Source organism: Trachymyrmex cornetzi, unplaced genomic scaffold (assembly GCF_001594075.2).
Source record: "Trachymyrmex cornetzi isolate Tcor2-1 unplaced genomic scaffold, Tcor1.1 scaffold39, whole genome shotgun sequence".
Lineage (NCBI taxonomy): Eukaryota > Metazoa > Arthropoda > Insecta > Hymenoptera > Formicidae > Trachymyrmex > Trachymyrmex cornetzi.
Genome location: NW_017298640.1, coordinates 458,657 through 486,129, shown reverse-complemented (window position 1 = coordinate 486,129; position 27,473 = coordinate 458,657). Strand labels below are relative to the sequence as shown.

Sequence of the window (27,473 nt, the reverse complement as noted above, 5' to 3'; positions counted from 1 at the left end):
CTCTTTCCTCTGTTTATTTCTTTAGCCTTTTTTTTTCTTTCCTCTACACTACATAAGTCTTCTTCCTTTTTATTTTTTGTCTCTCTTTTTTCTTACTGTTTTTTCATTGTTTCTCACTTTTTCACTTTTCTTTTTCTTCTTATTATTTTCTATTATTTTTCTTCTCTTGTTCTTTCCTATTTCTTTTTCCTTCTCTCTTGTGCATCTTTCATTCTTAAATTTTTGTTCTTTTTCTCTTTTGCATCACTCGTATATTTTTCCTAGGCCTCTTTCCCCTCTTTTTCTAAATAATTATATTAATGAAACATAGAACTTTGATTTTTTATCCCGTTTGTTTGTAAATAAATATTTTACATATTGTTATTACTACAACGTCAAGATGATGTATACCCTTTTACCATATGAATACATACTATCTCAGTGTGTTGTTAATAATAAAAAATGTTTTTCATTTGGTGACACAAGTCGATACAAGTATCGTTCTGTGCTTATCGTTACTTATGGAATGCAAAGAAGGATAGAATATTTGTATTGGCTTATGTAATGGAAAGCATGCAAAATTTAATAAAGTGTTCAAAATTACATTAATTTAAATTAGTGTTACAAGCCAGCGCACGTACGCACGCACGCGCACGCACGCGCGTAGCATATTTAATATTTTTACGATAACCACATCGAAGCTATAAAATAATATTGAAAAATCTAAACTGTTTTTCCTGTAGAAATGTTAAATATATTTATTTATCATATAATTACTACGAATAGGGGAAAAAATCAAACTAAAATAACGATACGATATAAAATTAAAGGCAACGAATAGAATTTCGTTCCTAACGAGTGTTAATCTCTTTAACTAAATACAAGAAGCGCCATGCACTTACGGTCAAAGTTAGATGAAAACTAATACATATGTATGTATTATCTAATACATATCTATGTATTTTAAATGAAATGATTATCCGTTAATAAATCAAACTAATCAAGACTCCTTACAAATCAAAGAATTGGAAAGAGTAAGGGCACTAGGAGTCAGGCGCAGAAGACGTCGCGCAAATAATACACTTATAAAGAGTGAAACTTCTTTATTCACTAAACGCGCTTACATGTTTCGACTCATTTTTTAGCCTTCCTCAGAGCAAACACACACTAACATATATAAAGTAAAAGTTATCCTGTCATGGTGAGCTCCCCTACATCGAGAATTTCAATGCCAGAATTAAATAAAAAGAAAGAAAAGGAAAATGAAAAAGAAGGGAAATATTAAAAATGTCGAATTAAAGAATATAGAAACTAATTTATCAAAAAACTTTAAGGGGAGGTTCTCATGATACTCGACCAAAAAATCGATTTTTTTGCATTTTTCGATAGTTTATGATGTGCAGAATATGTTCCCAAAGCGGTTTGGCCGATAACGATTGCATAAAAAAGTTATCGCATAAGAAAGGAACTCATCTTTTTTCACGAAAATTGAGAGAATTGAGTTTGCGCGGTAATGAGTATCTCACGTCAATCTTTTTGAAATGCGCGCCTGTATTACCATACTGTGGTAAGAATAGTTATCTCAAGCACCACCAGATGTGGCTAGATGCGCTATGGCGTCAGCGTTGCCAACCGTACGATCTTGATCGTACAAATACGATAATATAGATCTTTGTACGATGTACGATCCAAAGAGTGAGATCGTACGTAAAAGTACGATAATTTGGCAATTTTGATTAAATTTTAAGAGAACACTCTTCGATGATAACCGTCGACAATGTTTTACCGACTGGTCAAATAGGCGCCATCAGCCACAGCGCTAGAGCAAGGAAAATTCCTAGGCACTGGTCGTTAGGGTTAGGGTTAGGTTAGGATTAGCTGGTGGACATTGGACAATCACAACATGATCAAACAAGGTGCCCCGAGAAATACGCAGTCGCACATATAGAACGGTATATGGTCAGTGAAATCGCGTCCGTTCTGATTCATCTCACATTTGTTAATGGCATGAAAAGTACACTTTTTATTAAAAAATTAGAGTCCAATCCGCTTCAGAGAATTGAAACAAGAACTAACTTTGTTTAAAATTTAAATGGTAAGATATACAATAATATATTAGATTAGGGTCGCCAAGTTTGTGAGCGGTCACTTGGTCAGTATACTGGCCAGTCCCGTCCTCAAAAGGTTAAAAGTTGTTCCTTATTGTTTTTTTTTCTATATAACCAAAATGATTTACGTATGTAATAATTAAAAAAATATATTTTCTAGTATTTATGTTTCCTATATAGTTCCTATTACATATAACCAAAGTTAAGTAAATATTTATGTACTTAAAATTTTAAAAAATGTTCCCTAGTGTTTTATAATTTATATAATTTATGTATAACGAAGAAGACTTATAAATGTAATACTTAAAAAAATTTTCTAGTGAGATTATAATTACAAGTTCTTTGTTTTAAAATTAAAAACTTTAATTTTAAAAATAAATATTTACAAATATTCAGTATTGTTATTTTTTTTTCATTAAAAAATATATCTATTCAATATAGATCTGTTTGCGTTGCTTGAAACCCAAAAATTTTTATACTTAAAATGAAATAGATATATATTTGGGCGTTAAAAAAAGAGAAAGCGAAGATGCTGAATGCAAAAAGTGCAAGCAACGCGAACAGACCTAATAAATATGTATATCTATCTAACAACAAAAAATGTACGATAATTTTAATCAAAATACGATAATTTTGTATTGTTGGTACGATTTTTAATAATGCGGAGGTTGGCAACGCTGTATGGCGTTGAAATAACGGAAAGCATGCGTCTCTATACACTTAATATGTGCGGTTGTAGCGTGCAGCGTTAGCGGTTAGTCGACCACGTGCTGCGTAATAAAACAGTCGTGTAATATTTATCGGTGTATAAACATGCCCAATTTAAGTAAAAAAGGTGCTAGAAGCAAGAATGCTCATGCGGGAAGAGTTCGGAAAAGAAAATACCAAGGAAATCAATTCAGTGTGGAATGCGAAACAGAATACGTCAGCACATCGGCGAAGAAATTGAACAATACAAATTACGACGAAGTGATCATGGATGTGAATTCAAATTACGTTATCTTGCACTTTTTAAATGTTTTTACGTTTCTCAGTGAGTTTGTAAAGTGTAAAACTTATAATAGTGACATTCAATTTAGGAAAACAAATGGTGCAGGTGTTTCTTTCAAGTTAGTGACCGAATGTTCTTGTAAGTCTCGCTTTTGCTATTCTAGTCCAACCGTAAATCGTTTTGCTGAAATAAATCATCGTCTGTTTGCTATACGTTTGCTGGGAGGAGGACTACAGAATTTAAAAACGTTCTACGCAATGTTAGATATAACAGCATCATTTAGTAATAATATTTACTATACTTTCATGGACAATTTGCATGCAGCATCAAAAGCCATTTTCGAGAATTTTCAGAAAAAAGCAATAAGAGAAGAAATCGAAAAAAATACTGCAGCCGGAAATGAGCATGACATTTAACTGTTTCGGGAGACGGCTCATGGAAAAAAGAGGATTTTCGTCACTGTTTGGTCTTACTATACTGATAGGAAAGTACACAAATAAAGTAATAGGTGTTGTGATCTGCTTATTGTCAATCGTGCGCTAATTGGAAATCTAAACAAGGTTCAATCGAATATGATTTATGGAAAGAAAGTCACAACGATGTATGTTCTGCAAACCACTAAGTGTCGGAAAAATAGAGGTTGATGCGGTAACCGAAATGTTTTTACGTTCGAACGAATTGCATGGCGTCAAGTACGAGTACTACATAGGCGATGGAGATACGAAGACATTCAAGAGCATTCAAAATCTTGCACCTTACGGTGATCTTGTCGTGAAAAAAAAAGAATGTGTGGGCCATGTGCAGAAGAGAATGGGGTCCCGACTTCGAGCTGTAAAGGAAAATACAAAGGGCCTTGATGGTAAAGGCGCTGGAAAATTAACTGACAAGATAATTTCTGATTTGACAATATATTATGGTTTGGCTATTAGGAGAAATCCAGATTCAGCAGAAGATATGAAAAATGCCATATGGGCTGTTTTTTACCATAATATTTCAACAAATGACAAACCGTAGCACATGTACTGTCCGGCGGGCAAAGAGAGTTGGTGCAAGTAGCGCGTGGCTGAAGCTCACGGTACTCTTAGATCATTTAATCACAAGCCTCCTCTCATAGAAAAAGTTCAAGATGCAATAAAACCCGTTTTCGAAGCTTTGTCCTCAGATGATTTGTTGAAACGGTGTACCGGAGGTAATACTCAGAATTCGAACGAGTCAACGTTTGTGTATGGAAGCTTGCCCCGAAACATCTGCATTGCGCTGCAAAATCCGTTGAAATTACCACTTATATAACCGTCAGTTTATTTAATGAAGGTTATATTACTCTCTTAAAAATCATGGATTTATTGGGAATCACCGTTGGACTTGAAGCGAACAACTTTGCTCAGATCACAGATACTACGCGTATCACTGCAGCTGAAAACAGTTTGACAGACCAGGCAAAAGCAGCTGCATTATCGAAGAAAGCCGCCCAAATCGCTGAAATGGAGCAGTATGAAGTCGACGAAGGATTGATGTATGGCCCTGGAATTGCTGATTAGCTATAAGGTACATTATTTTGCTAATAACTCGAAAAAATCGTTAACCAAATCTTAAAACGTGTTTTCTGAAAGATCATGTTTTTCAAACTGGTCTCCACGATATCTCAAGAACTACTCGATGGATTGACTTGGATTTTTTTTATTTTAAAGTAGATAAAATTTATTGGATCCTAAACCTAAATTCAGATGATATTTGTCGTTTTTTTTTATTTTTAGAGCACTTTAAAGAGCGAAAAATGTGAAAAAACGGTACTAAAAATTCACATGTCCGCCATTTTTATCATTTTCGACTTTTTATTGATATTATAGGTTCAAGCTCCAATAAATATCATATAATTTATAAAATTTTTTGGTTTTTTCATTTCAGATGACATGAACGTGCTGTGCGATGAAGACCGTTTGGGTACCTTTTTTTTCAACGTGACGTTCGACGGCGTATTAACACTTCCCATGACACTTTTATCCTCAAAAAAAAATATTTTTCTACACTTTAAGAGTCAATAAATAACTGTCAAAAAACTCAAGTTATTCATTTACTTCCTTCTATGAAAAAAAATCAAGAAAAAATCACCGTGTTTTTGGACCTCTCTCTATAGATGAGAACCTTCCCTTAAAAATATAATTAATTATCCCGAAAATAAGAAATTATTGTTAATCTCTTTATTTTTTTACAATCACGCTCACGCGCAATAGCATGTTATTTTTTATCACCGGGGAAACCGGGGATAAAAGTAATATTTTGACTTTGAAGTATTATAACAATTAAAATATAATATTTACATTTAAAAAAGTACATATTTTTAGATGTAGAATTTATTTAGTTACAAAATTTTCTTTAGTTTAATCTTTTTATGTAACTAGAAAAAAAGTTATATTTCTTTAAAAACTATGGAGAATTTTGTTACAACCGTCCTAATCCTCGGGACGATTATAACAGTAGAGGGGGATAATTGTACCATATTTGCCAAAGGTACATAACACAACTATATAAGTCATACTATTTTTTGCAGCTGCACGAATGGATAAATGGTCTTTTATCATCTCTTTAAATGTCTGTACAAAGACACTTCTTTTGTATCATTTTTCTCTTAATCTGTTTTCCGTTTTTTTGTTAACGGTATTCTATGAAGAAAAGTACAAACAACATTGTACAAAACAATACTAAAATAAAATCAAGTAAGTTCGGGGATAATTGTAACGATACAACTGACTCCAGTCCTTGTATTCTGTAACTCGTTATGCAGTCGTTATGTGTTCATAATGACAGTTGCGTAGCTTTTTTACTATATAAAATATCTGCGCAACTGTCGTTATTTATGAGCATATAACGATTACATAACGAATTACAGAATACAGGAGCAGGCATTGATTGTTACTATTGTCCCCTAATGGTATTTTATGATTCATAGTAAATTTTTTAAATAAAAATCTAGATAAAAATCAACTCAAATATGCAAATCATCAACACAAATCATTATTGAAACATATTAAGATAATACATTATATCTTCGTTACAAAGAAAAAAGATATTTTAGATATTATGTACGCAATAAAACTAATTTGATGCATGAAAAAAAGTAATTTCTGCTCTTAAACTCGTTCACATTCCGCGAGAACCAGTATGTAATGAACGATTCAATGTCGATCTGTTTACAGAATTTTACCATGCAGCCACATACACATCTATTATGCGAGGTCTACAATAGGAGTCATAGCGGTCAATCATAGTGATCAATCATAGTCTATTATTCTTCTCATGTTTGACTGTGATTGGTTAATTTTCCACGACTTAAGACTCTACGACCGCTACGACTTCTATTGTAGACCCCGCATTATAGTTTAAGAAATATTAACGAATGTTACTGTTGTACGCTGTTACTTTTGTTCCCGGTCTTTCCTATTATTTGAAGACTAGAGTAATTATGGAAAATTAAAGCATTTTTGTATCATTAACATATTCCGTGTCGTAAGTAGGGGAAATCAGGGCAAGTTGTTACAATTTTTGATTAGCAATTTTTTCCGTACTCATGTATACGTTTAAATTATTAGGTGTTAAACTTAATTCCTGCCGTTTTTTCGTCTCCAAAATTAATGTTTCGAAGGGAAGATGAATGAATACCTTAATCAAAGTAATTTTCTCCATTTTCTACTACTTTTTCCCATCTCTCTGGCAACAGGGCAATCCCACGGTAGAACGCGTTGTCTTTCGAGGCGATCCATTCATCCACCCATTTTTGGACTTCACTGTGACTGGAGAAGTGTGTATCCGTAAGTGCGTGTTGCATCGTTCGGAAGAGATGGTAATCCGACGGTGCCAAGTCTGGAGAGCACGCTGGATACGGGAGAACTTCCCATTCAAGCTTTAGAAGTGCCTGCTTCACGCTTTTCGCGACATGCGGTCAAGCGTTATCATGCAATAAAATGACTTTGCGTCGATTGTTGATTAGAGATGATCTTTTTTGCATCAATTCGTCACTCAATTGGTATAATTGCTGTTTGTAGTGATCAGCTGTAACGGTTTCATTTGGATCCAAGAGTTCGTAATACAGCATACCTTCCTGGTCCCACCAAACGCACAGCAAGGTCTTATGCCCGTGAATATTCCTCTTCGGTGTTGAAGCGGATGATTGACCGGGGTCCACTCATGATTTTTTCCACTTGGGATTATCAAAATAAATCCATTTTTCATCGCCAGTCACGATGCGCCACAAAAAACTCTTTTTTCTTTACCTGGCAAGCAAAGAAGTCGCAATAATCAAACGATTTGAAATGGTACTTTCTGACAACTCATGTGGTAGCCATCTCCCTTCCTTGGATCTTTCCCATGGCATGCAAGCGTTTTGAGACGGCCATTGGAGTAACATTTAACTGTTTCGACAACTCTAAAAGCGTTTGAGCTGGATTCTCATCAAGCAATTCTTGCAGCTCGACATCTTCAAATTTTTTCAGCTGTCCTGGACGTTCTTTGTCTCTCACATCAAAATCACCGTTTCGGAAACATTCAAACCAAACTCTACATGTTCTTTCCGATGGAGTTTCATCACCATACACTTCGGATAATAAGCGATGCGCTTCAGCTGCGGTTTTCTTGTGGTGGAAGTAGTGAAAAAGCACATGTCAGAAAAACAGCTTATCGCGATTCATTTTCAATCGATTGGAAAATCTCTTTGGCGTCGAGAAATCTAACCTGTGAGGATTGAATCACTTTCAGCGATGTCTAAACTACAAAACACATATGACTTCATCGTCAAAACTCGCCAGCGTTGGAGCCAGCACCCTCTAGTAGCAAGCGGCAGGAATTAAGTTTAACACCTAATAACAAGTACGTATACATTACTTCAAGTACATCTTTCACTAAATAATCAATTTTTTCTGATTTGTATCTATGTCTTTAAATACTGAAAATTAAAATTTTCTACCAGTACCCAAATAGAACAACAAGTCATAATAACGTCATTTTGACGTTATTGTGACTTGTTCTGCTTGGGTAGTAAATTGTAACAACCCCATTGTGGGGCAAGTTGTTACTGAGCTAGGACAAGATGGTACATTTACAACATCACTTGAAATATATTGTATATATAAGCAAATTTAAGGTTACAATAAATCAAACCAGGAATATTTATTTTATGATATAAAATTTTAAAAATATGTTACAAAAATTTTTTCTTGAATTAGTTATTAAAGTCAACATTAGAAAGTCGAAAAATTAATATTACACACATTTGCTGTTTTTCTTACAGACAGATGGCCATCTTTAACTTCCTTTACCGCTGTGGCATACGTTTCTGCATTTACAGATCTTCTGTTTGTCTTTTTTTTTGTAAAATCGCACCATTTTTTTCACAGACTTTTATAACTAGACTTCTGATTCAATATGATAGAAAGAGATGAACCTGATTCCCAGTTGTCCTTGCTTCAATTTACATATGCGTATGCACGAAGGCGTTACGACCGCCTTTGGCGCCCTACGCTGGAATTTGCTTTTGCGCCTCATCACAAGGATTGCTAAATCTCTGAAGCACCAATCCCCCGCCAATTGCAACAAACCAACAATTAAAAAAAAAAGAAATTTCCACCAATTTGCATAACACAGGTATACGAATACAATAAATTTCATATTTTCTTTTGTAATAATATATTTAATGCTTTTTTAACGCAATACTATTACATTTTCTGGCTTTAGTTTTTGCAAAAATTTTCCGATTACGTCTTCAATTTGTAGGACTGTCAAGACTGATTACATAATCAAAACTGTTCACCAATTCTTTTTCAGTTGATATCATAGCTAAATTGCGTGTTTTTAATTTTGAATGCGTATTTTTAATTTTGAGAAAGATGCCTCTGTAGTTGCCACAGATATTGGCACAGCTAATAAGATTTGTAACGCTATCGCTAAATTTAAAAAGATTTCCGGAAAACCGTTTTTAGCTAATTTATTTAAAATAACAAAAAATAATGTGGGCTAATTTATTTAAAATATCAAGATAGAGCTTTATATGTACCTACAAGAGTAGCGCTGTCTATTAAAATTTTGCGCCCTACGCTGGAACGTATTTACTCAGTGTCTTGTAACGCCTCTGCGTATGCATGCGTCCTGTCTATGAATATCGCATATGTGAAAACACTAATGTTATTATCCGTGTGATTCATATATGTGAGAGTGAGTGAAAATAAATATGGTGATGTCCAGCGCTATCTTCAAACATGGAGACGAAGTCGGCAAGTTGTTTATAGAAGTCTATGCATCATTCTGTAGAAGAAAAAGAATTGTATTTAATGGGATAAGTTGTTATCTCATTAAATCTCTAACAACCTGCCCCGATCGAAATGTAACAACTTGCCCCAACCTCCCATTTTCAATTCGAAAAGGTACAGATCGAAAACCAGTAGGGGAAAGTGGGCAAATTGTGCGCACCTAAGGCATATTTGTTTTCTTAGGATGTTTTCTAAGTTCAAAGCGATATAAGTATGAAAATAGAAACTATAAACATTCTTCTACCATTATGTATCCTTATCTTGAACAGATTTTCATTCAATAAGGTCGTATTTGGCAAAAAGGAAAAAACAGAAAAGCGAAAAAATTTCTCGCGCGTCGGGTAATTGTGCGCATGGGTTGAGTAATTGTGCGCAAAACAAGTCATAAGAAATGAATAAATTGTGGAATGTTGACATAGAAATCAGAACATACATTCATTATATTGCAATATAAATATATATTAAACATATTTTAAATGTATATTAAGAAAAAATACAAAACTAATATAATAATAATGCACATAGACTTTGGCAAAATGAAATGGCAAAATAAAATATTAATGCTAAAAAGAAACGAAAAAACTAGTGCGTCATACAGTATATGGAAGATTGGTAATTGTATGTATTTTAAAACGCTTGCGCACAGTTGCCCGCCGCGACCTAACTCGGTACGAAATACGATTACTTCAATAATTCCTAACCAAACTTAATAAATAACAGCTCAAAAGATGCACATAATAACGTACTTTAGTAATGTATACAATTTTAAACAAACAAATTAAAAATACAGACTTATCACCTTATTTTCTGAATGCTAAAATAACAAAAGATGTAATTTCACTTTTTTGTATTTCTCTGGCTAGCGATGTACTTATGTCGTATCTTTTGTAGTTATATCTTAAAAGGACAACTTTCTGCGTAAAATTTTCACTACGGCGATGTCTTCATCTATTGAAAAGATACCAAACCAGGATGCGCACAATTACCCGCTGCGCACAGTTCCCCACTTTCCCCTACATATATCGATTCAAACAAAATATGTTATTATAATGAAATGTATATAAAAGAAATATACAAAAGGATAATCACATACATCTAATTTATATATACAATAACAAGCGATTTATACAATGAAATATTTACTTTTAATTGTAAAAATCAAGAAAACATACGTAGTATCTTCTAGAATTCAAATATGGCGACTAAATTAAGCGAAGTTGTAGAGTATCATAAGAATCACATATAAAAATTTATAAAAATGTGCTGTCATCTGTGGCAACTAAAAAAACTAACTATAACTTACCCCGTGTCGTGGTATAAGAATATAAGGTATTTTATTGCGCTTAATGGTCGGCAGACTAAATCAAAACAACTAATCAAATGTTTGTTCCAAATCAGAACAACCAATCAAATGCTTATCCTAAATTTGGGGCAACGCTTTAATTGGTCAAAGAGCAGTCGCCATGTTGAAGACTACTGCGCATCCTTGGGAATGAAAATACCTTATACCATACCCCATGTAACAACTAGCCCCGGTCTCCCCTATTAGATGAATTTTATGCGATCCAAGCCATAGATGTCTCCGATGGCCCACGTGACAATTTTATATTTGTAAAATATACAAAAAATGTATTTCATAATAATTTAAAAACTGTAAAAATTATTATAAAGAAAGCCTAACGTATAAAATGCAGAAAAAAATAAAAATACTTCTAAATAGATATTTAACAAAATTTACTTAATAAATTTATTTAATAAAATTAACATTTTACATAAACATTTATTAATAATTATTTAATTAATAAACATTTCATAATTAAAATAATATACGTACATATAACAAAGTTTTAAACAGTACGATTTATCGGCAATTTCTACAAACTGTTAAAACTTTTAATAGTAAAATTTTTGCAATAGTTGTCTAGTTTGTTAACATTTTATACCAATCATGGTGGAAAAATTTTATTGAAATTTCGCAAAAATTACGCTGAAAATAGTGATTTCAATAAAATTAAAATGAAAAGTAGTTGAAATTTTTATGAAAATTGCTGCAATTTCTATAAAAATATGCTTACATTTCTGTGGAAATTATTTTCAGTCAATTTTTGTTGAAAATTGATTTAAATTTCGCTACAATTTCTCTAAAAAGTTTTCTGAAAATTTACTGAAATTTCTTTAATAATAACGATGAAATCTCTCTTTTTTTCACTAAAAGTAGATTTTAACTAAATTGCTGAATATTCGCTGACAATTCGGTGAAATTTAACTAAAAGTTTTTTTTTAATTTGATGACATTTTTCTAAAAATATTTGAAATTTCTTTAACATTTCGTTAAGTGTGCAAAAAATAAGCAAAATTTGACAACTATTTGGTTACACGGAGAGTTTAAATATGTGAAAAAACATCATCATATAACGTTATAGGTACGATTACAATAACTTTGGCATCTTAAAATGAAAGTGATTTTCGAAAGCATTTTTAGTGAGGAATACAAAAAAATAATAAAAAAATTCTGTAATCAACAGATATCAAAATAACTAACAATTGCAAACAATTGAAAAAAATGAGGTGGACTTCGCTTCGCGTGGAAAGTCCTGCGCCCTGTAGCAGAGGGAAAAGTGGGGTAGGAGTCGCTTCGCGCGGAAAGTCGTGCGCCCCGTAGCAGGAGAAGAGGTTGGATGGAAGTCGCTTCGCGTGGAAAGTCGTGCGCCCCGTAACAAGGTTATTTCCAAATTGATTATAAAAATTATGATCATCAAATTAAATATTGATTATAGAATTTTTTTACTATTTTTCCCGTGTTCCTTAAAAATGTTTTCAAAAATAATTTTATTTTGAGGGGCCAAAGTTATCGTAATCGTCTCACGTTATAATATCATTAGACATTAATGTTACAAAAATCTCATATTTTTGCATAAATTGTACTAGTCATGTTAAATGAGTTTGTAAAGCCAAAAGGCACTCAAGAATAGATATACAGGCCTGTAAAGGAAAATCGATTAAAATAGATAGAAGATTCATTTCAACGTTCGCGAATGCGTACTTTTGAAAATCTGAATCCATTTCAGTGTTCGAACACTTTTTTATTCATTTATAAGAATTGCATGTGTTATAGCCGCAGCTATAACCATTTTATTAAAATAGGAATGAGGCAACTTAGCAACATGTAGAAATTAATTGGGAAACTTGATTATTCCGCAATGGAACTAAATACCACTGACTTCCGAAAAGTCAGCATACTCATTGCCTACTTTAGTTCAATTGCGAAAATACAATCTTGCGGAAACAGCACGCAAATAACGCAAGCTGTTCTTCGCAAGTTGCAGAAAGACGGAAGCTATTGCCCGTCAGATTAAGAAATCAGGTTGCAAGTATCAGCAATGACCACCTTAAAAATGAGAGCAACCGAAATCCGCTCGAACAGCTGACCGAAGTGCAAGTCCAGTCAGCAGTTCGAGCAAGTATATTAACCGTGACATACTGGCAAAGCGGGAGAGTCTACTATCAGTTGTTATCCGAGACAACGCCCGTACGCCAACAGCTCACGCGTATAAAATATAAGTCCGACCGATTCATAAAGTCAACGCGAACGCGAACTTATCATATAATCAAAATCGGGCCGACGCGAAATCGCAAAGTATATGTCAAGTGTAATACAATATTTAATTGCGATATTGTAAGAATTTACTAAAGTTATTAAAGTGTTATTTTGTATTGAGTGGTTTATTTGTGTGTCCTGGTCCTCGGCGAATCCCCTACCTGTATCCTTCACCCAAGGGTACAACACATGAAGCACATTTTCAATCCAAAAGCTTCAATACAAAAATAAGTTTAGTTTTTAAAAGTGAATCACGAATAGTGTTGAATTCAAAATTCTGAATAGGAAATATAGTTTTTCAATCCAATTAAATAAAAAAAATTTTTCCTTAAATCCTGTTTTTCATTTAAAATACGCATTCGGATGGATTAAAATCCAATTCTTCTTATTTTTCCGAGAGCAGATGTTATTTATTAAAGAAGAATAAGAATTATTAGCCGTTTTCGATAAGACTGAAACGTGGCGTCCTTCCTTTTGTGTTTCGACTCTTACTAGAGTGACTCTACTTTGATTATGGAAATCGGAATTTATTCACCCTGGATTCACGGTGTTCAAAGAAATAAACTTTGCTAAGTAAAATGAGAACGTTGTGTAAGTTTTTCTATTTATAACATACAAATTTATGATTTAATGTTTTACTGAAGAAGATTTAAACTGAAGCTGAAACGTACATACACAGTGTTCCGAAATTCGTGACTCAAAATACTATTAGTCCGGGAGACTGTGTGAAAAAATCGTGACTATTTTATAAAAGTTAGTTTTTCTCTTTAATTTGATTGTAGTAGGATAAAAATTAAAATGCTAGGTCAGATATTAGAACCTTTGATGCCAATTTTCAAAGACTCCGTCAGAAAAGTAGTGTCACAAAAAGCATTTTCTAAAAGGTGAAAATTTATATATGAATAATTTTTACAATAAAATGTAGAAACAGCCCAATGTCGGAACATGTCGCGTCAGCAGTTAAAGGGTTAGTCCATCCTGAAACTTTTAAAAAATCAAAAATTTTTTTGCTTAAATCGATAGTTTAGGGTCTTAAGAATATAAATTTTTTTAATCCGAAAGTGAAATTCCCAATATTAACGAAGATACAGTTGATTATGTCGAGCGATGCACAGCAATCGGTGCCTCCACGCCGCTGTTAAACTGTTCCGTTTATGACTAGTTTCGTCATTATTTGACGTTGTAGTTACATATCTGTGCTGTAGATGATACACAATTTTATTTACGTTGATACACAATTTTAATTTAGTCATAGATTATACCAATTTCGATTAGAAATCAGTGCGTCCATGTGCTTAAAATACGATGAAAAGGAATTGTTATTGAAACTTTAATCGCGTTTTTCTCAGAATGGTATTTTCAAAAACGATCAGGGTTGGATAAGTTAACTTTTTTTTTTTAACTAAGTTAAGTTAAAGTTAACAACTTTGAAAATTTAACTTAGTTAAGATACAAGTTAATTTATAATGAAATTAATTGAATTAAAAGTTAAATTAATAAAAATAAGTAATTGAAAAATTTAAAGTTAAATTTTTTTTTTAACTCATGATTCCAGGGTTTCAGTCTTACAAATAACGGAAATGATAAATGTATACTTTATTTAGAAAATACTCTATATTTAACAATAACATAAAACGCTCGATAATTTGACAAAGCAACAATAGAAAACGACCAAAACGAGCAAGAAAGTTAGATTATAATAAAATATATATATTTGTGATACAAAATCACTCAATTCTCATACATAATATGTTTCGACTACACAGAGTCTTCTTCAGTTAGCAAATAATTAAATAATTAGCGTAATATCGTTTTATTTGCGATCTCATCGCAAATTAAAAACTGAACTCAAATCATAATTATATCATAATCGGCTGAAGTGTTATCCCCCCATGTTCATAAGATTATCGTCATGATGTTATACGATATAACTAAATCCTCGTTCAAGAGCGAGAATCCCGTTAAGTCCAAAGAGAAAAGTCAAATGGTAAAAGAAAAGTCTCATATTCATGGTGCGGATAAATTAACATAAATTGTCAGGACCCTTATCTCTTAATAAGGACCTTATTTTCCGCAGGAAAATTAATAGTTAGGGATAAAATGTAACTAAATAAAAAGTTAAAAAGTTAAAAGTCTAAAATGTAACTAAGTTAAATTACAATTAATTAACTTTTTAACTTAACTTTTATCTTCTTAACTTAGCACTACCCAACCCTGAAAACGATGGATACCAGAACTACCACAAAATTAATCCAAATGCTTTAAAATTTAGCTCAGTTATTGTTAATTGAATCTAAAAAAATACCTGTGATTTTTGCGATAACTTATAAATTTTTTTCATTATCTATATTTTTATGTCGAATTTTTACGTGAAAATTGAACTTTTATCACGCAATGCACCATTTTCACATTTTTCAATATTTTTTAATTCAGGCATTTATTTTTTAAATCAGGTATTTCTCTAGCAAATTTAATGCCGATTAAAAATAATTTTTTAATTTTTGGCTACAGCATACCTTGGACCTGTTCTGCTGTCCACCGCGGATGCCTTCATCACATGTAGGTCTCCAAAAAACATGCTGTAGCGCCATTTTGTTTTTTAGAATTTGATGTACAAAATGTATAATTTTTATACATTTTGTACATCAAAATACAAGTAATAAAATAAGTATAAAAAGATTTTTTGTATCGTGTAGTGTTTTAATAATCACTTCTCAAAGTAAGGTATGATTTTGAGGACTCCAGGGTGGACTAACCCCTTAAAGATATAAAAAAAATACAACATAACTATTTTATAAAATCTGAAATTTAGTAGAGCATTAAATTATTTAATACTATATGCAAAAAAAAATAGATAACTCTGATGGGGCTACATCTCATCAGACGCAATCAATTATATGCACAAATACAAAAGATCCTAAAATACTAGGAGCGGAATCCATAGATATTGCTCAAGATTCGAGATGGTCTTATTAAGCTAGTGCATGAACCAATCGGAGAGCCATATTAGCATCTTAAGACATTGCTTGAAATTGAGGATGCCATTACATGAAGCGCGAAAATGCGGAAAACAAAATTAATTAAACTTTACTAGATTTCCGCTAATTACTACGTTTCCGTGGGTTCTGTTCCGCCTGTTTTGATTTCCTAATATTACATGGATAATTTCCACGGAAAAGTGAAACGGTAACAAACACACTTTTGTATTTGTTTAAAAAAATTGTATTCACTTAATTCGTTGCAATTTTTATTAATATGCTTATCTTTTAGCTTATGTATTGAATACAAGCATTTTAATCAATAAATATCATTAAAAATTAATAATTTGTAATTCCCCGTTCCGCTCAAATTGGCACCATGTAATATTAGGAGATTAAAACAGGCAGAACAGAACGCGCAGAAACGCGGAAATTTAGTAAAATTGTTAATTTTGTCTTCCGCGTTTCGCGTTTGCGTATTTCTGCGCTTCATGTAATGGCACCCTAAGAACGGACTATAGATTTTGGCCTAGGAATACTAATTCAAGGCGCGCATGCACGCAGCCTAGAAAATATTAATGCGGTCTTGTTTTATAGAGTGCGGTCCACTTAGCGCTAAAAAAGGTTTCGAAGCTCTTGATTGACCAATCGGAAAAAAGAATCTTATTAATTGACCAATCAAAAAATGCTACGAAACATTTGTAGCGTTAAACAGAACAACAAATCATTATGATATCAAAATGATGTCAAAATGACTCCAGAATGATCATTAAAAGTCATTTTTCAATCATTTTCGACTCATTTTATGTCATTTTGACGTTATCGTGACTTGTTGTTCTGCTTAAGGCGATGCTAAAGCCTTCTGTTTTACCACATTTCCATTCGGTGAAAAATCTCTGTATTGGATGTACGGATTGCAAAAGTATTATTGCTTAAATTAAAGTACACACAAACAGGACCTCAGCTGCACTGGATTTCATGAAAAAATCGAAAAAAAGTTTCAGATTCATTAAAAATTCACTTACTTTTGGCTCGTACAGCTGTCACCTCAGATATATATTTGCTTGATATAAGAGTTGTAGAGTTCATATCTTGAAAATAAGCGTGCAGCTGAGGTCACATTATTGAAATAAACGATACCGAGTTTGTAGAATTAAGATTGAAAGTCTAGAAAAGAAATATTTCCACCGAATAGAAAATACGTGTATACAGGTGCTTTGCGAAGACTGGGACTGTCAACAGAGCCGAAATTCCATGTAGCAGTAGTTGCGCGGTCTTGCGATAGATGGTGCTGGCATATGTTAGATAAAAACAGATGTATGCGTTTGAGTAAGACAGAATGATATATATTATATAATGTAAAAACTAAATCAAAGATGTCACCACTATTATCGAATTTGAAATTAAAAAAGTCTGTACTATTGATCTTGATTGAGTTGGGTAATTGGTTTAGCATCCCCTTAAGGCGATGCTAAAGCCTTCTGTTTTATCACATTTCCATTCGGTGAAAAATTTCTTTATTGGATGTACGGATTGCAAAAGTATTATTGCTTAAATTAAAGTACGCACAAACAGGACCTCAGCTGCACTGGATTTCATGAAAAAATCGAAAAAAAGTTTCAGATTCGTTAAAAATTCACTTACTTTTGGCTCGTACAGCTGTCACCTCAGATATATATTTGCTTGATATAAGAGTTTTAGAGTCCATATCTTGAAAATAAGCGTGCAGCTGAGATCACATTATTGAAACAAACGATACCGAGTTTGTAGAACTAAGATTGAAAGTCTAGAAAAGAAATATTTCCACCGAATAGAAAATACGTGTATACAGGTGCTTTGCGAAGACTGGGACTGTCAACAGAGCCGAAATTCCGTGTAGCAGTAGTTGTGCGGTCTTGCGATAGATGGTGCTGGCATATGTTAGATAAGAACAGATGTATGCGTTTGAGTAAGACAGAATGATATATATTATATAATATAATGTAAAAACTAAATCAAAGATGTCACCACTATTATCGAATTTGGAATTAAAAATCTGTACTATCGACCTTGATTGAGTTGGGTAAGTTCGGATCTACAATAGAGTTTTAAGTCTTAAGCCATAAAAAATGGGCGAATCACAGTCGTTTATTCTTCTCGGAATTCGACTGTAATTGGTCAATTTCTTACGGCTTAAGGCTTAAAACACCTATTGTAGATCCGGGGTAATCGGTTTAGCATCCCCTTAAGTAGCGTGTCTGTATTCTCTTTTTATTTATATTAGGCCCAATCTATAATACAATTGAATAAACGTAGATGTGAATAGTTACGGGAGTAATAGCAGTAAATGTTATACATATAATACAACACATTAATTTACAATCGAGTAAGGCCAATATTACATGCATCCGTTTTTTGTCGTACGATAATTTTTTCAAGTCTGTCGATTGGCTATAAGACAGAGGTTCGAGATCCTCTCTGTCGCGCAGCCAATTGACATGCTTGAAAAATTCGTCGTATGACAAAAAACAGACGCGTATAAAGACCATTCTACATTGATCGTATCGTAGCGTCGGAAGCGTCGTAAGCATCATGCGACTTTAAAATTGAAGCATCGGATTGGCTGGTCAACAAGCTTGTAACTTGCGACATCTCCAATGTAGAATAGCCTTTATATTGTCTTAAAGATATGTCGTAATTAGACTGCGTTCGGAAACATCATCCGAGTGACCCCGTGTTAAGGTAAGTTATCATGTTAAGGGGTTCCGCACAATAAAAGGAATAGGAAACAGAAAATAAGAATTTCAACCTATCAGAAACTGTGTATTCCACAATACATGATTTCTGATAGGTTGAAATTCTTATTCTCTATTCCCTTGTCCTTTTATTGTAAGGAGCCCCTAACACGATGCTTATTTTCTTGCTGGGTTGCTAGCTGGATTAGAATCTTGCCACCGTATTGGCTGCAGTGCTGTCAGTGCCAGCATCGCAGCCAATACGGTGGCAAGATTCTAATCCAGCTAGCAATCCAGCAGGAAAACAAGCATCGTGCGCCGTAGGCTTTATTCTTGTTTAACATTGGGTGCATTCAGTACTACAACCGCTCACTGAGCGCTCAGTGCGCGGTTGTAGTACTGAATGCACCCATTGGGTAAATAATAAAGATAAAACGATACACGGGGGGCACTTGGGTAATGTTTCCGAACGCTCTAGTAAGATTACAACAACCTATCAGACAATTTCGATAACAGCAGTATTGATTATTTACCATGATGGATAGGACCAACGACATATATACCTAGACCAAGTATTCTGGGGCTCTATTCTTGAAAAGAAACGTATACGAAAGTCTAGGGAAATACTATAGTATACATAACGTATACTGTAGCATTTCCCTAGATTTTCGTATAAGTTTCTTTTCAAGAATAGAGCCCCTGTCCGTAACTTGAAACCGGATTAGGACCCGTGGTGTCTCTTTCTATTTTGATGAGAGCAGTGCGAGTGAAATAGCAGAGAGTCCTAAAACGCCACATAAACTGTCAATTTCCGGCTTCAACCCCCACCATTGAAAAACATGGGAATGCTCGGTCTATGTATATATGACTGCGTTCAGCAGACTCAACAGTTTTGCAACCGTTTTGTGATTCTTCGCTGAGACAGGACTATTCCTCTAAATCTAAAAGTATAATTCAATCAGCGCGACGAATCATAAAACGGTTGCAAAACTGCCAAGTCTACTGAACGCAACCTATGTCGTTGGATAGGACAGAGATTGCGTTCAAAAAGAATGAGAGAAATAACGCTATTAGCGCTATTTCTGTCATTCTATCTTCATCTTTTGCTATTATACATACTAGGAAATCGAATTTATAAATTTATATGCCTTAACTCTTAAAATTAACGACACATAATGGCGCGGATACATGACAGCCTTATGATTGGTTCACTTGTACGTTTTACACGGTCGTAGCCGTGAAAGATAAAATTGAGCCATTTTTCACAACCCAATTTTCAACCGGTATAGTAGCAGGTTAAAACTGCGCTTTACAACATTTCATAATCGCTAACGTCTACGTTTACGCAATTGTAGATCGGGCTTTAATGTTCTAACATGTAAACCGTCTGAAATGTCAGATGCCGATTTTTCTCAAAATTTTTCAAGTCGTGTCAGCAATCATTATCCACTGCAAATCCAATATATCTGACAAATCATTCTCATCTATCAATCATTATCTATTGCATCCCTACAGTCAATATCACGAAGCAAGATTTCACTATATATAGAAATTTTATTGTACAATAAATAAAAAGAATAAAGTAAATATTATAAAAGAATATTACAAGTGGTAAGACTTTTCTCATCGATAATTCCTAAAAAATAGAGACATACCAGAGCAGCACCTTGTTCGGCCCATTTTTTGTTTTTTTCCCTAAAAAAAAAAAGGAATACAATGTAACAAAAAAAATAGAAAAAAATTATTTTTCGTTTATTATAATTTACCAGAAAGAGGAGCCATATTTTCTGCCATCGACAGTAACAACGGAACAAAAGAGTTTACTCTCCTGCCGAGTATTATATACTGGCATTTTCTTACGATTTTCCTTAGTCCACTTAAGTAATCTAGTCTTTGGCAGTTCCGAGTCTGTTATATAACTGTTTCTCAAAAAAGCACAGCGCATTAGAAAAACATCTTCTTCTTCATGAATTTTTCTTTTATGAGAAATACTATTGTTATCTTTATCGAGAATTCCCGGCATTACTTGAAAACGACCTAATAAACCTTTAGCCTGAAATTCTTCACTTTTGGATCGACAATAATCATCTAATCTCCACACTTGACTGAAAAAGTTCATTGAATAAAAATAAAAAAAACAGCAAATAAGAAATAAACAAGATAAAACATTCACCATATTTGTTCCAGTGTTTGTGCATTGAGAAATCTTTTGCCTAGAGGAGATTCCTGAAGTTCCCGTAGAATATTCTGTATGCAATATTTTGTATTAGAAGGTGAATTGTCGCAATTAATTGCATGCTTTAAATACGACTTTATAACATTTTCCATCGGAAGAGAACCTTCTTTACGAAATACTGAGCAATTCCACTCAGCGGCGCGAGCAAGCATTATGCTACTACAATCTGTTTCTTTTTTAAATCTGTGGAAATATGTTTTAACAAATTAAACAAAATCTTCTGATAGACATGCGCCAAAACGTTACCTAAATATATCGGAATGTTTTTGAATGTCTTTAGATCCACCATTGGCAATAACTGGTATCGAAAGTCTAGCAGAAATTTGTTTGAGAACATGGTTGCGATTAGGATGCTGTGGTCTTTCCTCAATAGTACGACCATGGACAGCAATAGCTGCGATACCAGTGGAGGCAAGGATATCGCAAAGTAGAAGAGTTTCCTCGAGATCAGGCAAAATGCGTATTTTGCAAGTAATCGGTATAGTTACTGTCTCGATCAGTTTCCGTAAAATATCGGTCGCTTTCTGTGGTTCGCGAAGAAGAGATGCACCCATTCCTCCAAGTATCGAAAATTTCTTTGGACAACCCATATTAACGTCTATGCCTGCAACATCATTTTCCACCATACAAGCGACTTGAGCGGCTCTTGCTGGATCAGATGTACCAATTTGAAGAACAACATGTTCTCGTTCCCGAGAACAAGTACGAAACACTATAGTACCATCTGTCTTATCAATGTAATCAACAGTGCCTAAGACATCTGCAAATAATGATATTAAGTAAATCTAACAATAAAACAATCAATAAGATTACATTCAGTTATGTTATGTCGCTAATTAGATCACGATCATAATCTTAGCAAGAGGACAAACATATTACAAGTTAGATAAAAAAAAAAAACCAATTTGATTTTTAGAGAATCACTTAATTTTAGGATAATTGTACAGTTTATCACTGAGCGCCTCAAAAAAACAATAAAACTAGGCTTATTCGATACGTAAAATAAAAGAATCTGGCAAAAATAAGCGTCGCTCTGTCCCGCGAACCGAGATATTAAAGCCTATTCTACAATGTGATTTTTATTTCCTATTTCTTGCTGTTTGTCTCTTGCCATCTTAATCAAAAAGGCAAGAGACGAACAGCAAGAAGCAGGAAACAAAAAGCACATTGTAGAACAGCCATAAAAAATAGCAAAAAGCAAGAAACGGAAAACAAAAAGGACGTTGTAGAATAACCATATATAAGCATTATCCAAAAGTTGACGACTATTGAGGTTAGGAAATCTGTCACAGAGGCGAAATGAGATCTATATGTGTACTGTTGTATGTATGTACACACGGGGATAGGAATGCTTACCCATCTGAAGTTGCACACGTATGAGAGAAGACATAAGGTGTCGGTTTTGGGTCTGCAGGTTGTTTGATAATGCAGACTGGAGTCTATCAGGAGGCGGTCTTTCGATCATTGATTAATCTGTATTCTTATGTTTTATGTATTTGCGATTGTTTCGAGGTTCGATGCTTGATGTGTTCGTTTAGATTTATATTTGGTCGTGTGCGTACGATCATCTTGATCTGGATAATAAAGGATGCATTCTAATTTCTACAGTAAAACCTGTGTAAATCATTAAAATAATTCAACAGAAGGAATGAGAAGGCATGGATAGGCATTCCTGTCCCTGTGTATACATACAATCCTGTGTATGAGTTTCGAGTTTCCAAGTTGCCACGCGAAACGACTTCCACCAGTTTCATCCCCCCTCCCGCTTATGCTTAAGGGCACGATTTCTATAATTGTAGTACTATACCCATGTGCAACAGTACAATTATAGAAGTCGTGTGCCCCTTAAGCAGGGAGGGAGAAAGTTAGGTGGAAGTCGCTTCACATGGAAACTGAAAAATCGAAACCCATTACCCATGTACAATGCCTGCTTGCATCGCAGTATTTCGACAGACAAATTCCTAACCTCGATAGTCATCAACTTTAACGCTTAATACCTCGATTCACGGGATAGAGCGACGCTTTTTTTGCCAGATTCTTTCGTTTCATATAAAAACACGTCGAATAAGCCTGATTTTATTGTTTTTTTAAGTGCTCTGTGGTAAACCGTGTAATTACCCGATATCATTTGTTGCTGTTTAATATTAAATTTAATAAATATAAGGATGAAATAATTCCAAGAATACTGTGAGCGTCAAATGGAACGCAGCCGTAATAATGTATATAAATCTTATGCAATTCATCACTCCAGTTAAACAAAAGAAGAATTGTTTATTTTACCATTCTCTCGACGAATCGAACGAAGTAGTTTTCTGTCAATTAATTCCTCGGTGTACACTATATCCGCGCCATAGTCCAAGGCGAGCAAACGCATGGGAAGAGTTCCGATGCGCACCATAGGCGCCAGGATGAGCTTGTTGTTATAATCGAGTCTCTTTCTCGTAATCGATTTTTCTTCCATGTTGACATATGGATAAGTTGTGATTCATTCGAGAATATAAACGTTTAAGTACTTCTTCGTTTTCTTTTATAAGTGGCACTGAATCGAATCACGCGCGTACTTGATTATTTACAACACTCTCATCATACCCCTCACCAATACCATGGCGGATTCCACCATTTCCACTAATTCCACCTTGGAGCTACTCAGCTACCTGCTACCGCTCTCTAAGCTCTCCTCTCTCTTGACTCTTCTACCAATTCTACGGATTCTACCATTTCTACCGCCAGTACCACCCGAACGAAGCTGTGCGAAGCTGCCCGACCGCCGGGCGCCGAAGCCGAAGCGCCGCTCATGATATAAATATTTATTTACGCTTGCCGCCGTATCCCCTCCACATGCCGTAAAATGCCGTAAACGGGCTAGCTTAGCTAGCTAGAAGCTAGAAATGGCATCACTGCGCTGATCACTGCTCCACACTGCTCGTATTTCGTAAGTAGTAAATCGTAAGTGAGATATATTGACACTAACAATTTGGATGGAAAATTCGACCGACTATTCTCGATTGGACGATCATAAATTATTTGGAAAGGCAACGTTCGCGACAAGACAACGGTGATCATGGTGAGCGCGAGCAGTGTCGTGGCGCATCTCGTAAAATTGCTGGTGACTGCAATGTGTATGGGACATCTCGCTGAGCCCTACCGGGTGAAAGCCCTGCCGATCACGTGGTCCTTGCGTGCCTTTCGAATCCTCTTCATGCACTCGATTTTGGGAATCTTCAGATTTGGTAAGATGAATGCCTTTATGCTTTCAAATCTTGTGGTGTTTGCTCCTTTTTCAAAGACATCTCTTTTCTATTATATATTACAATCAGTCAACATAAAACCAATTAATTAAAATCTTTCCTTTAATTTTACTTTGTTCTTATTTTATTTATTATGATTATCCTGATTCTCTTTCAAATAAACCTGGAATGTTATTGTAACCAGGGTTGAGCATGTATTAAACATAACGTACATGATTTTTATATGTATAATACCGTATGTTAAAAGTATTATATACAGGGTGTCCTGTAAGTTTTGGCCAATCGCTTTTGTGTAGATAGAGCAGACTAAACTGAGTCGAAAAGTCCTCTACCATTTTGCAATTTTCGCAATAGTTAACGAGATATTAATTACTAAAAACTGCCAAATATTGATCTTGAATAATTTTTTACTTAAATACTATCAACTTTAAAGAAAAATTACAAGAGATAAAAACCCTGTATATATGTTTTATATGTACTATACATATTATACATACATATTATACATTTGTATTATAAGTAAGAAACTACTAGCAGCTTTAAATTGCACAACCCTGACTGTAACTCATCAAATAATATTGCGTTACTATTTTTCCGGTCCTAAATTTTCCAAGTATTTTTTTTTAACATACCTATGCTTTTTCTGGACAATCTGCTTTTTTTTTAATCGTTATCCTCTTCGTTTAAGATACAATCACTTATAGGTATGGGCCACCTAAGATTCCATGTCATAACTTGAAGGGGGGGGAGGGGTCACAATGAAGAGTGATTGATACAAAATGACACATAGTCGCATACAGTATTTAATTTTTGCGTCTGAATCAGGAATAGGAGAAGAAGATATTTGCTGCATTTATCAACGTTAAGGATTCATGGTAATTCATGCAAATTATTTGCTATCATTGGAACACGTGAGGAACTCTCATAAAAACATATTTGATTCTAAACTGTGTTTGTCTTAAATTCATCTTGTAGATTTTTACATTTCACTTAGTTATTCCAATAAAAAAATAGTGATATTTTAACTTCATGTGGGATATTAGTCTCTATATGTGTTATAATTACAAGATTTTATACACATCGGTAACTTGAAAGTTTATATCCTTGTGTACATTTAAAAAAATGTTTTAGTACATAATACAGCCACAATGATATTAGATTTTTGTCTACTTAATGTGAGTTTTGATAAGCACTATCTACTTGTAATTGCATATGTAATATTATTTCTTACATGTTCCAACAACTAATACAATTTATAATATGCTCATGTGAGATCAAATTATATTTATATACATTATCTTTACACAATTATAACATTGAATCTTATTATATCATTTTAAAGTCTCTCTCCCCCTCTCCCCCCTCCTTTCCCCCTCTCTCCTCTCTCTCTCCCCCCTCTTCCCCCCTCTCTCTCTGTTTAACTTAAATAATGTATATGTAACATATTTATCTTATGTAATTCTTTATTTATTATTTTAATGTTTCAGGAGTGCCATTTACTTCATCATCGACACCTACAGCAAGATGCTTCCGAAGTTTTTACGATTGGTTTTCCAGTGTCATTGAAATTGTTCCTTTGGCATTGCTGACATCTGGTATATTAAGCGCATATCAGATTGATGAAAACATTCGTACGTTATTATTGTTTCTTGGTACAATACCAGTATTTTTTCCATTAGCGATAAAACAGAAGGAAAGCCAAATCAGGAAACTGCGTTTCTTGACTAATATTACTGTCGTGCTGCAGATTTTAGCGATAATGATACTCGGCTTAAAAAATGGCAATTACAATGTCATTAGTTTAGTTGTTTCCTATACTTTTGAACGGTTTTTTGTGGAAGAATTTTGTTATCGATACAGTATTCCGTATACCGATCTGATGCAGTATTGCATATGCTTTGTGGAAGTTTTTACGGTATCAACGCTGAAGGAATTATAAAAAAAATAGGAGATTTTAATTTACCTGTTTGCCTGTCATCTATTTAAGGCAACTGTTATACAAAATTTAAGGCTCTTGATTAGATGTTGCGGCCACATTGTCTTAAACGTGAAGTGAAAATATACAGCTTATTTTCACTTCATATGTCATTTACTGACAACTACTTATTGACTGTCAAAGAGAGATAAGGATAACTCTGGTCTATTTTTACAAATACTTTAAAATCATCACATTATTTTGTTTCATCTAAATTCTCTTTACAAATGGTATGCAAAAAATTCGACATATCATTTCTCGCTTATGACGTCACATTTCAATATGACCGCGGCACCGGAATCAGAAGGCTTAACAAATTATATTTGATTATATTTGATACAAAGAATGTCAATTTTTAAGATATAATATAAAAAATCTACGCCTTTTGTTATAATATTAATCTTGCAACAATTGTTCGATAATAGCTGACACTATAATATACATATAACATTGATTTTGCTATCAATTTATAAATTAACAAGTCTTAATAATGTTTAGGGGAGAGTGGTGTAAATCGGACCGTGTTTCAAATAGGACCTTTTTAATTTAAATGAATACGATTAAGCAGATTTGCATACTTTTTATAATATCCTTATAAGATTTATTTTATAAAGTCCTTATAAGACATCAAACATGTGACAGCAGTTTGACAGTTCACTGTCATAACATTCATAGAATAGACGCAAATATGTGTTTTCAGCCATCGTACGAAAATTCTTTTAAAAAAGAAAATCTTTGTATATCATTACTTAAAAATTCAAATTTTGAAAAGTAATTGATTTAAGATAATAATTAAAGAGTGCAATTCAAAAAAATATCAAATGTTTTGCGGTTTATTGTAAAATTTGTTACAAAGTTTGAAAGGACCTATGTCCAAATCGGACAGTATAGTAGATAACTTATAGGCCTGGTTGTAGTACTGGTAATCGGCCGACCAGATCTAGTCCAAGGAATTAAATCAGTAAATAAAACTAAATATATAATGCTTACTTGTAACTAAACAGTATAAATGTGACACTAAGGTATATGAGCAATAGCTAGATTACAGTTACTAAAACATAATATTTCAAATAACATCAAATAAAAACATACATTTCGACCAGAACATTCTTAAATTTTTAAATCAGTAAAATATCATGAGTCATCAGACTCAGATTAATTGAGTTTTATTGATTTAAATTCTAATAAAAAATATAAACTGTCAGTAATTTTTTTTCTGAATAAAACTGTTATCTTTGACTGTCAAATTGCTCGTTTTTACTCAATACTAAAAATACATTAAAATATTTTAAAATTCTATTTAAAAGTCCATAAAAATAGAAGTGTCCGATTTGGAACCATTAGAAAAAG

General features: G+C 33.6%; 3 protein-coding genes across 4 annotated transcripts; 2 read left to right on the top strand and 1 right to left on the bottom strand.

The window, feature by feature from the left end:
* The first annotated feature begins 2,828 nt into the window (after positions 1-2,828).
* Positions 2,829-5,060, top strand: LOC108763974 (uncharacterized). The gene is made up of 2 exons (XM_018511946.1): positions 2,829-4,623; positions 4,984-5,060. Exon 1 carries the CDS (start codon positions 3,658-3,660, stop codon positions 4,090-4,092), a length of 435 nt encoding a protein of 144 aa, XP_018367448.1. The 5' UTR covers positions 2,829-3,657; the 3' UTR covers positions 4,093-4,623; positions 4,984-5,060.
* Positions 5,061-20,249: 15,189 nt separating this feature from the next.
* Positions 20,250-23,383, bottom strand: Dus2 (Dihydrouridine synthase 2). 2 transcript variants are annotated; one of them, XM_018511925.1, is made up of 5 exons: positions 23,181-23,383; positions 21,147-21,660; positions 20,838-21,083; positions 20,431-20,769; positions 20,250-20,359 (listed from the first exon to the last, which is right to left on the bottom strand). In XM_018511925.1, exons 1-5 carry the CDS (start codon positions 23,359-23,361, stop codon positions 20,254-20,256), a joined length of 1,386 nt encoding a protein of 461 aa, XP_018367427.1. In that variant the 5' UTR covers positions 23,362-23,383; the 3' UTR covers positions 20,250-20,253. The 2 variants fall into 2 exon arrangements, with proteins under 2 accessions (XP_018367427.1, XP_018367428.1); XM_018511926.1 differs by lacking the exon at positions 23,181-23,383 and adding an exon at positions 22,136-22,199.
* Positions 23,384-23,681: 298 nt separating this feature from the next.
* On the top strand, positions 23,682-26,701 carry LOC108763989 (uncharacterized). Its single transcript, XM_018511973.1, has 3 exons — positions 23,682-23,832; positions 23,933-24,130; positions 25,636-26,701. The coding sequence occupies exons 2-3, from the start codon at positions 23,962-23,964 to the stop codon at positions 26,085-26,087; spliced, it is 621 nt and encodes a 206-aa protein (XP_018367475.1). The 5' UTR covers positions 23,682-23,832; positions 23,933-23,961; the 3' UTR covers positions 26,088-26,701.
* The last annotated feature ends 772 nt before the right edge of the window (positions 26,702-27,473 follow it).

Coding starts and splice junctions, on each gene's coding strand:
- Dus2 (XM_018511925.1), bottom strand. CDS start 23,361: ATGGAAGAAAAATCGATTACGAGAAAGAGACTCGATTATAACAACAAG. Junction 21,084..21,146: donor AAACATTCCGATATATTTAG/GTAACGTTTTGG, acceptor ATATTTCCACAG/ATTTAAAAAAGAAACAGATT. Junction 20,770..20,837: donor CAAACACTGGAACAAATATG/GTGAATGTTTTA, acceptor GAACTTTTTCAG/TCAAGTGTGGAGATTAGATG.
- LOC108763974 (XM_018511946.1), top strand. CDS start 3,658: ATGGAAAGAAAGTCACAACGATGTATGTTCTGCAAACCACTAAGTGTC.
- LOC108763989 (XM_018511973.1), top strand. CDS start 23,962: ATGGTGAGCGCGAGCAGTGTCGTGGCGCATCTCGTAAAATTGCTGGTG. Junction 24,131..25,635: donor TTTGGGAATCTTCAGATTTG/GTAAGATGAATG, acceptor TTAATGTTTCAG/GAGTGCCATTTACTTCATCA.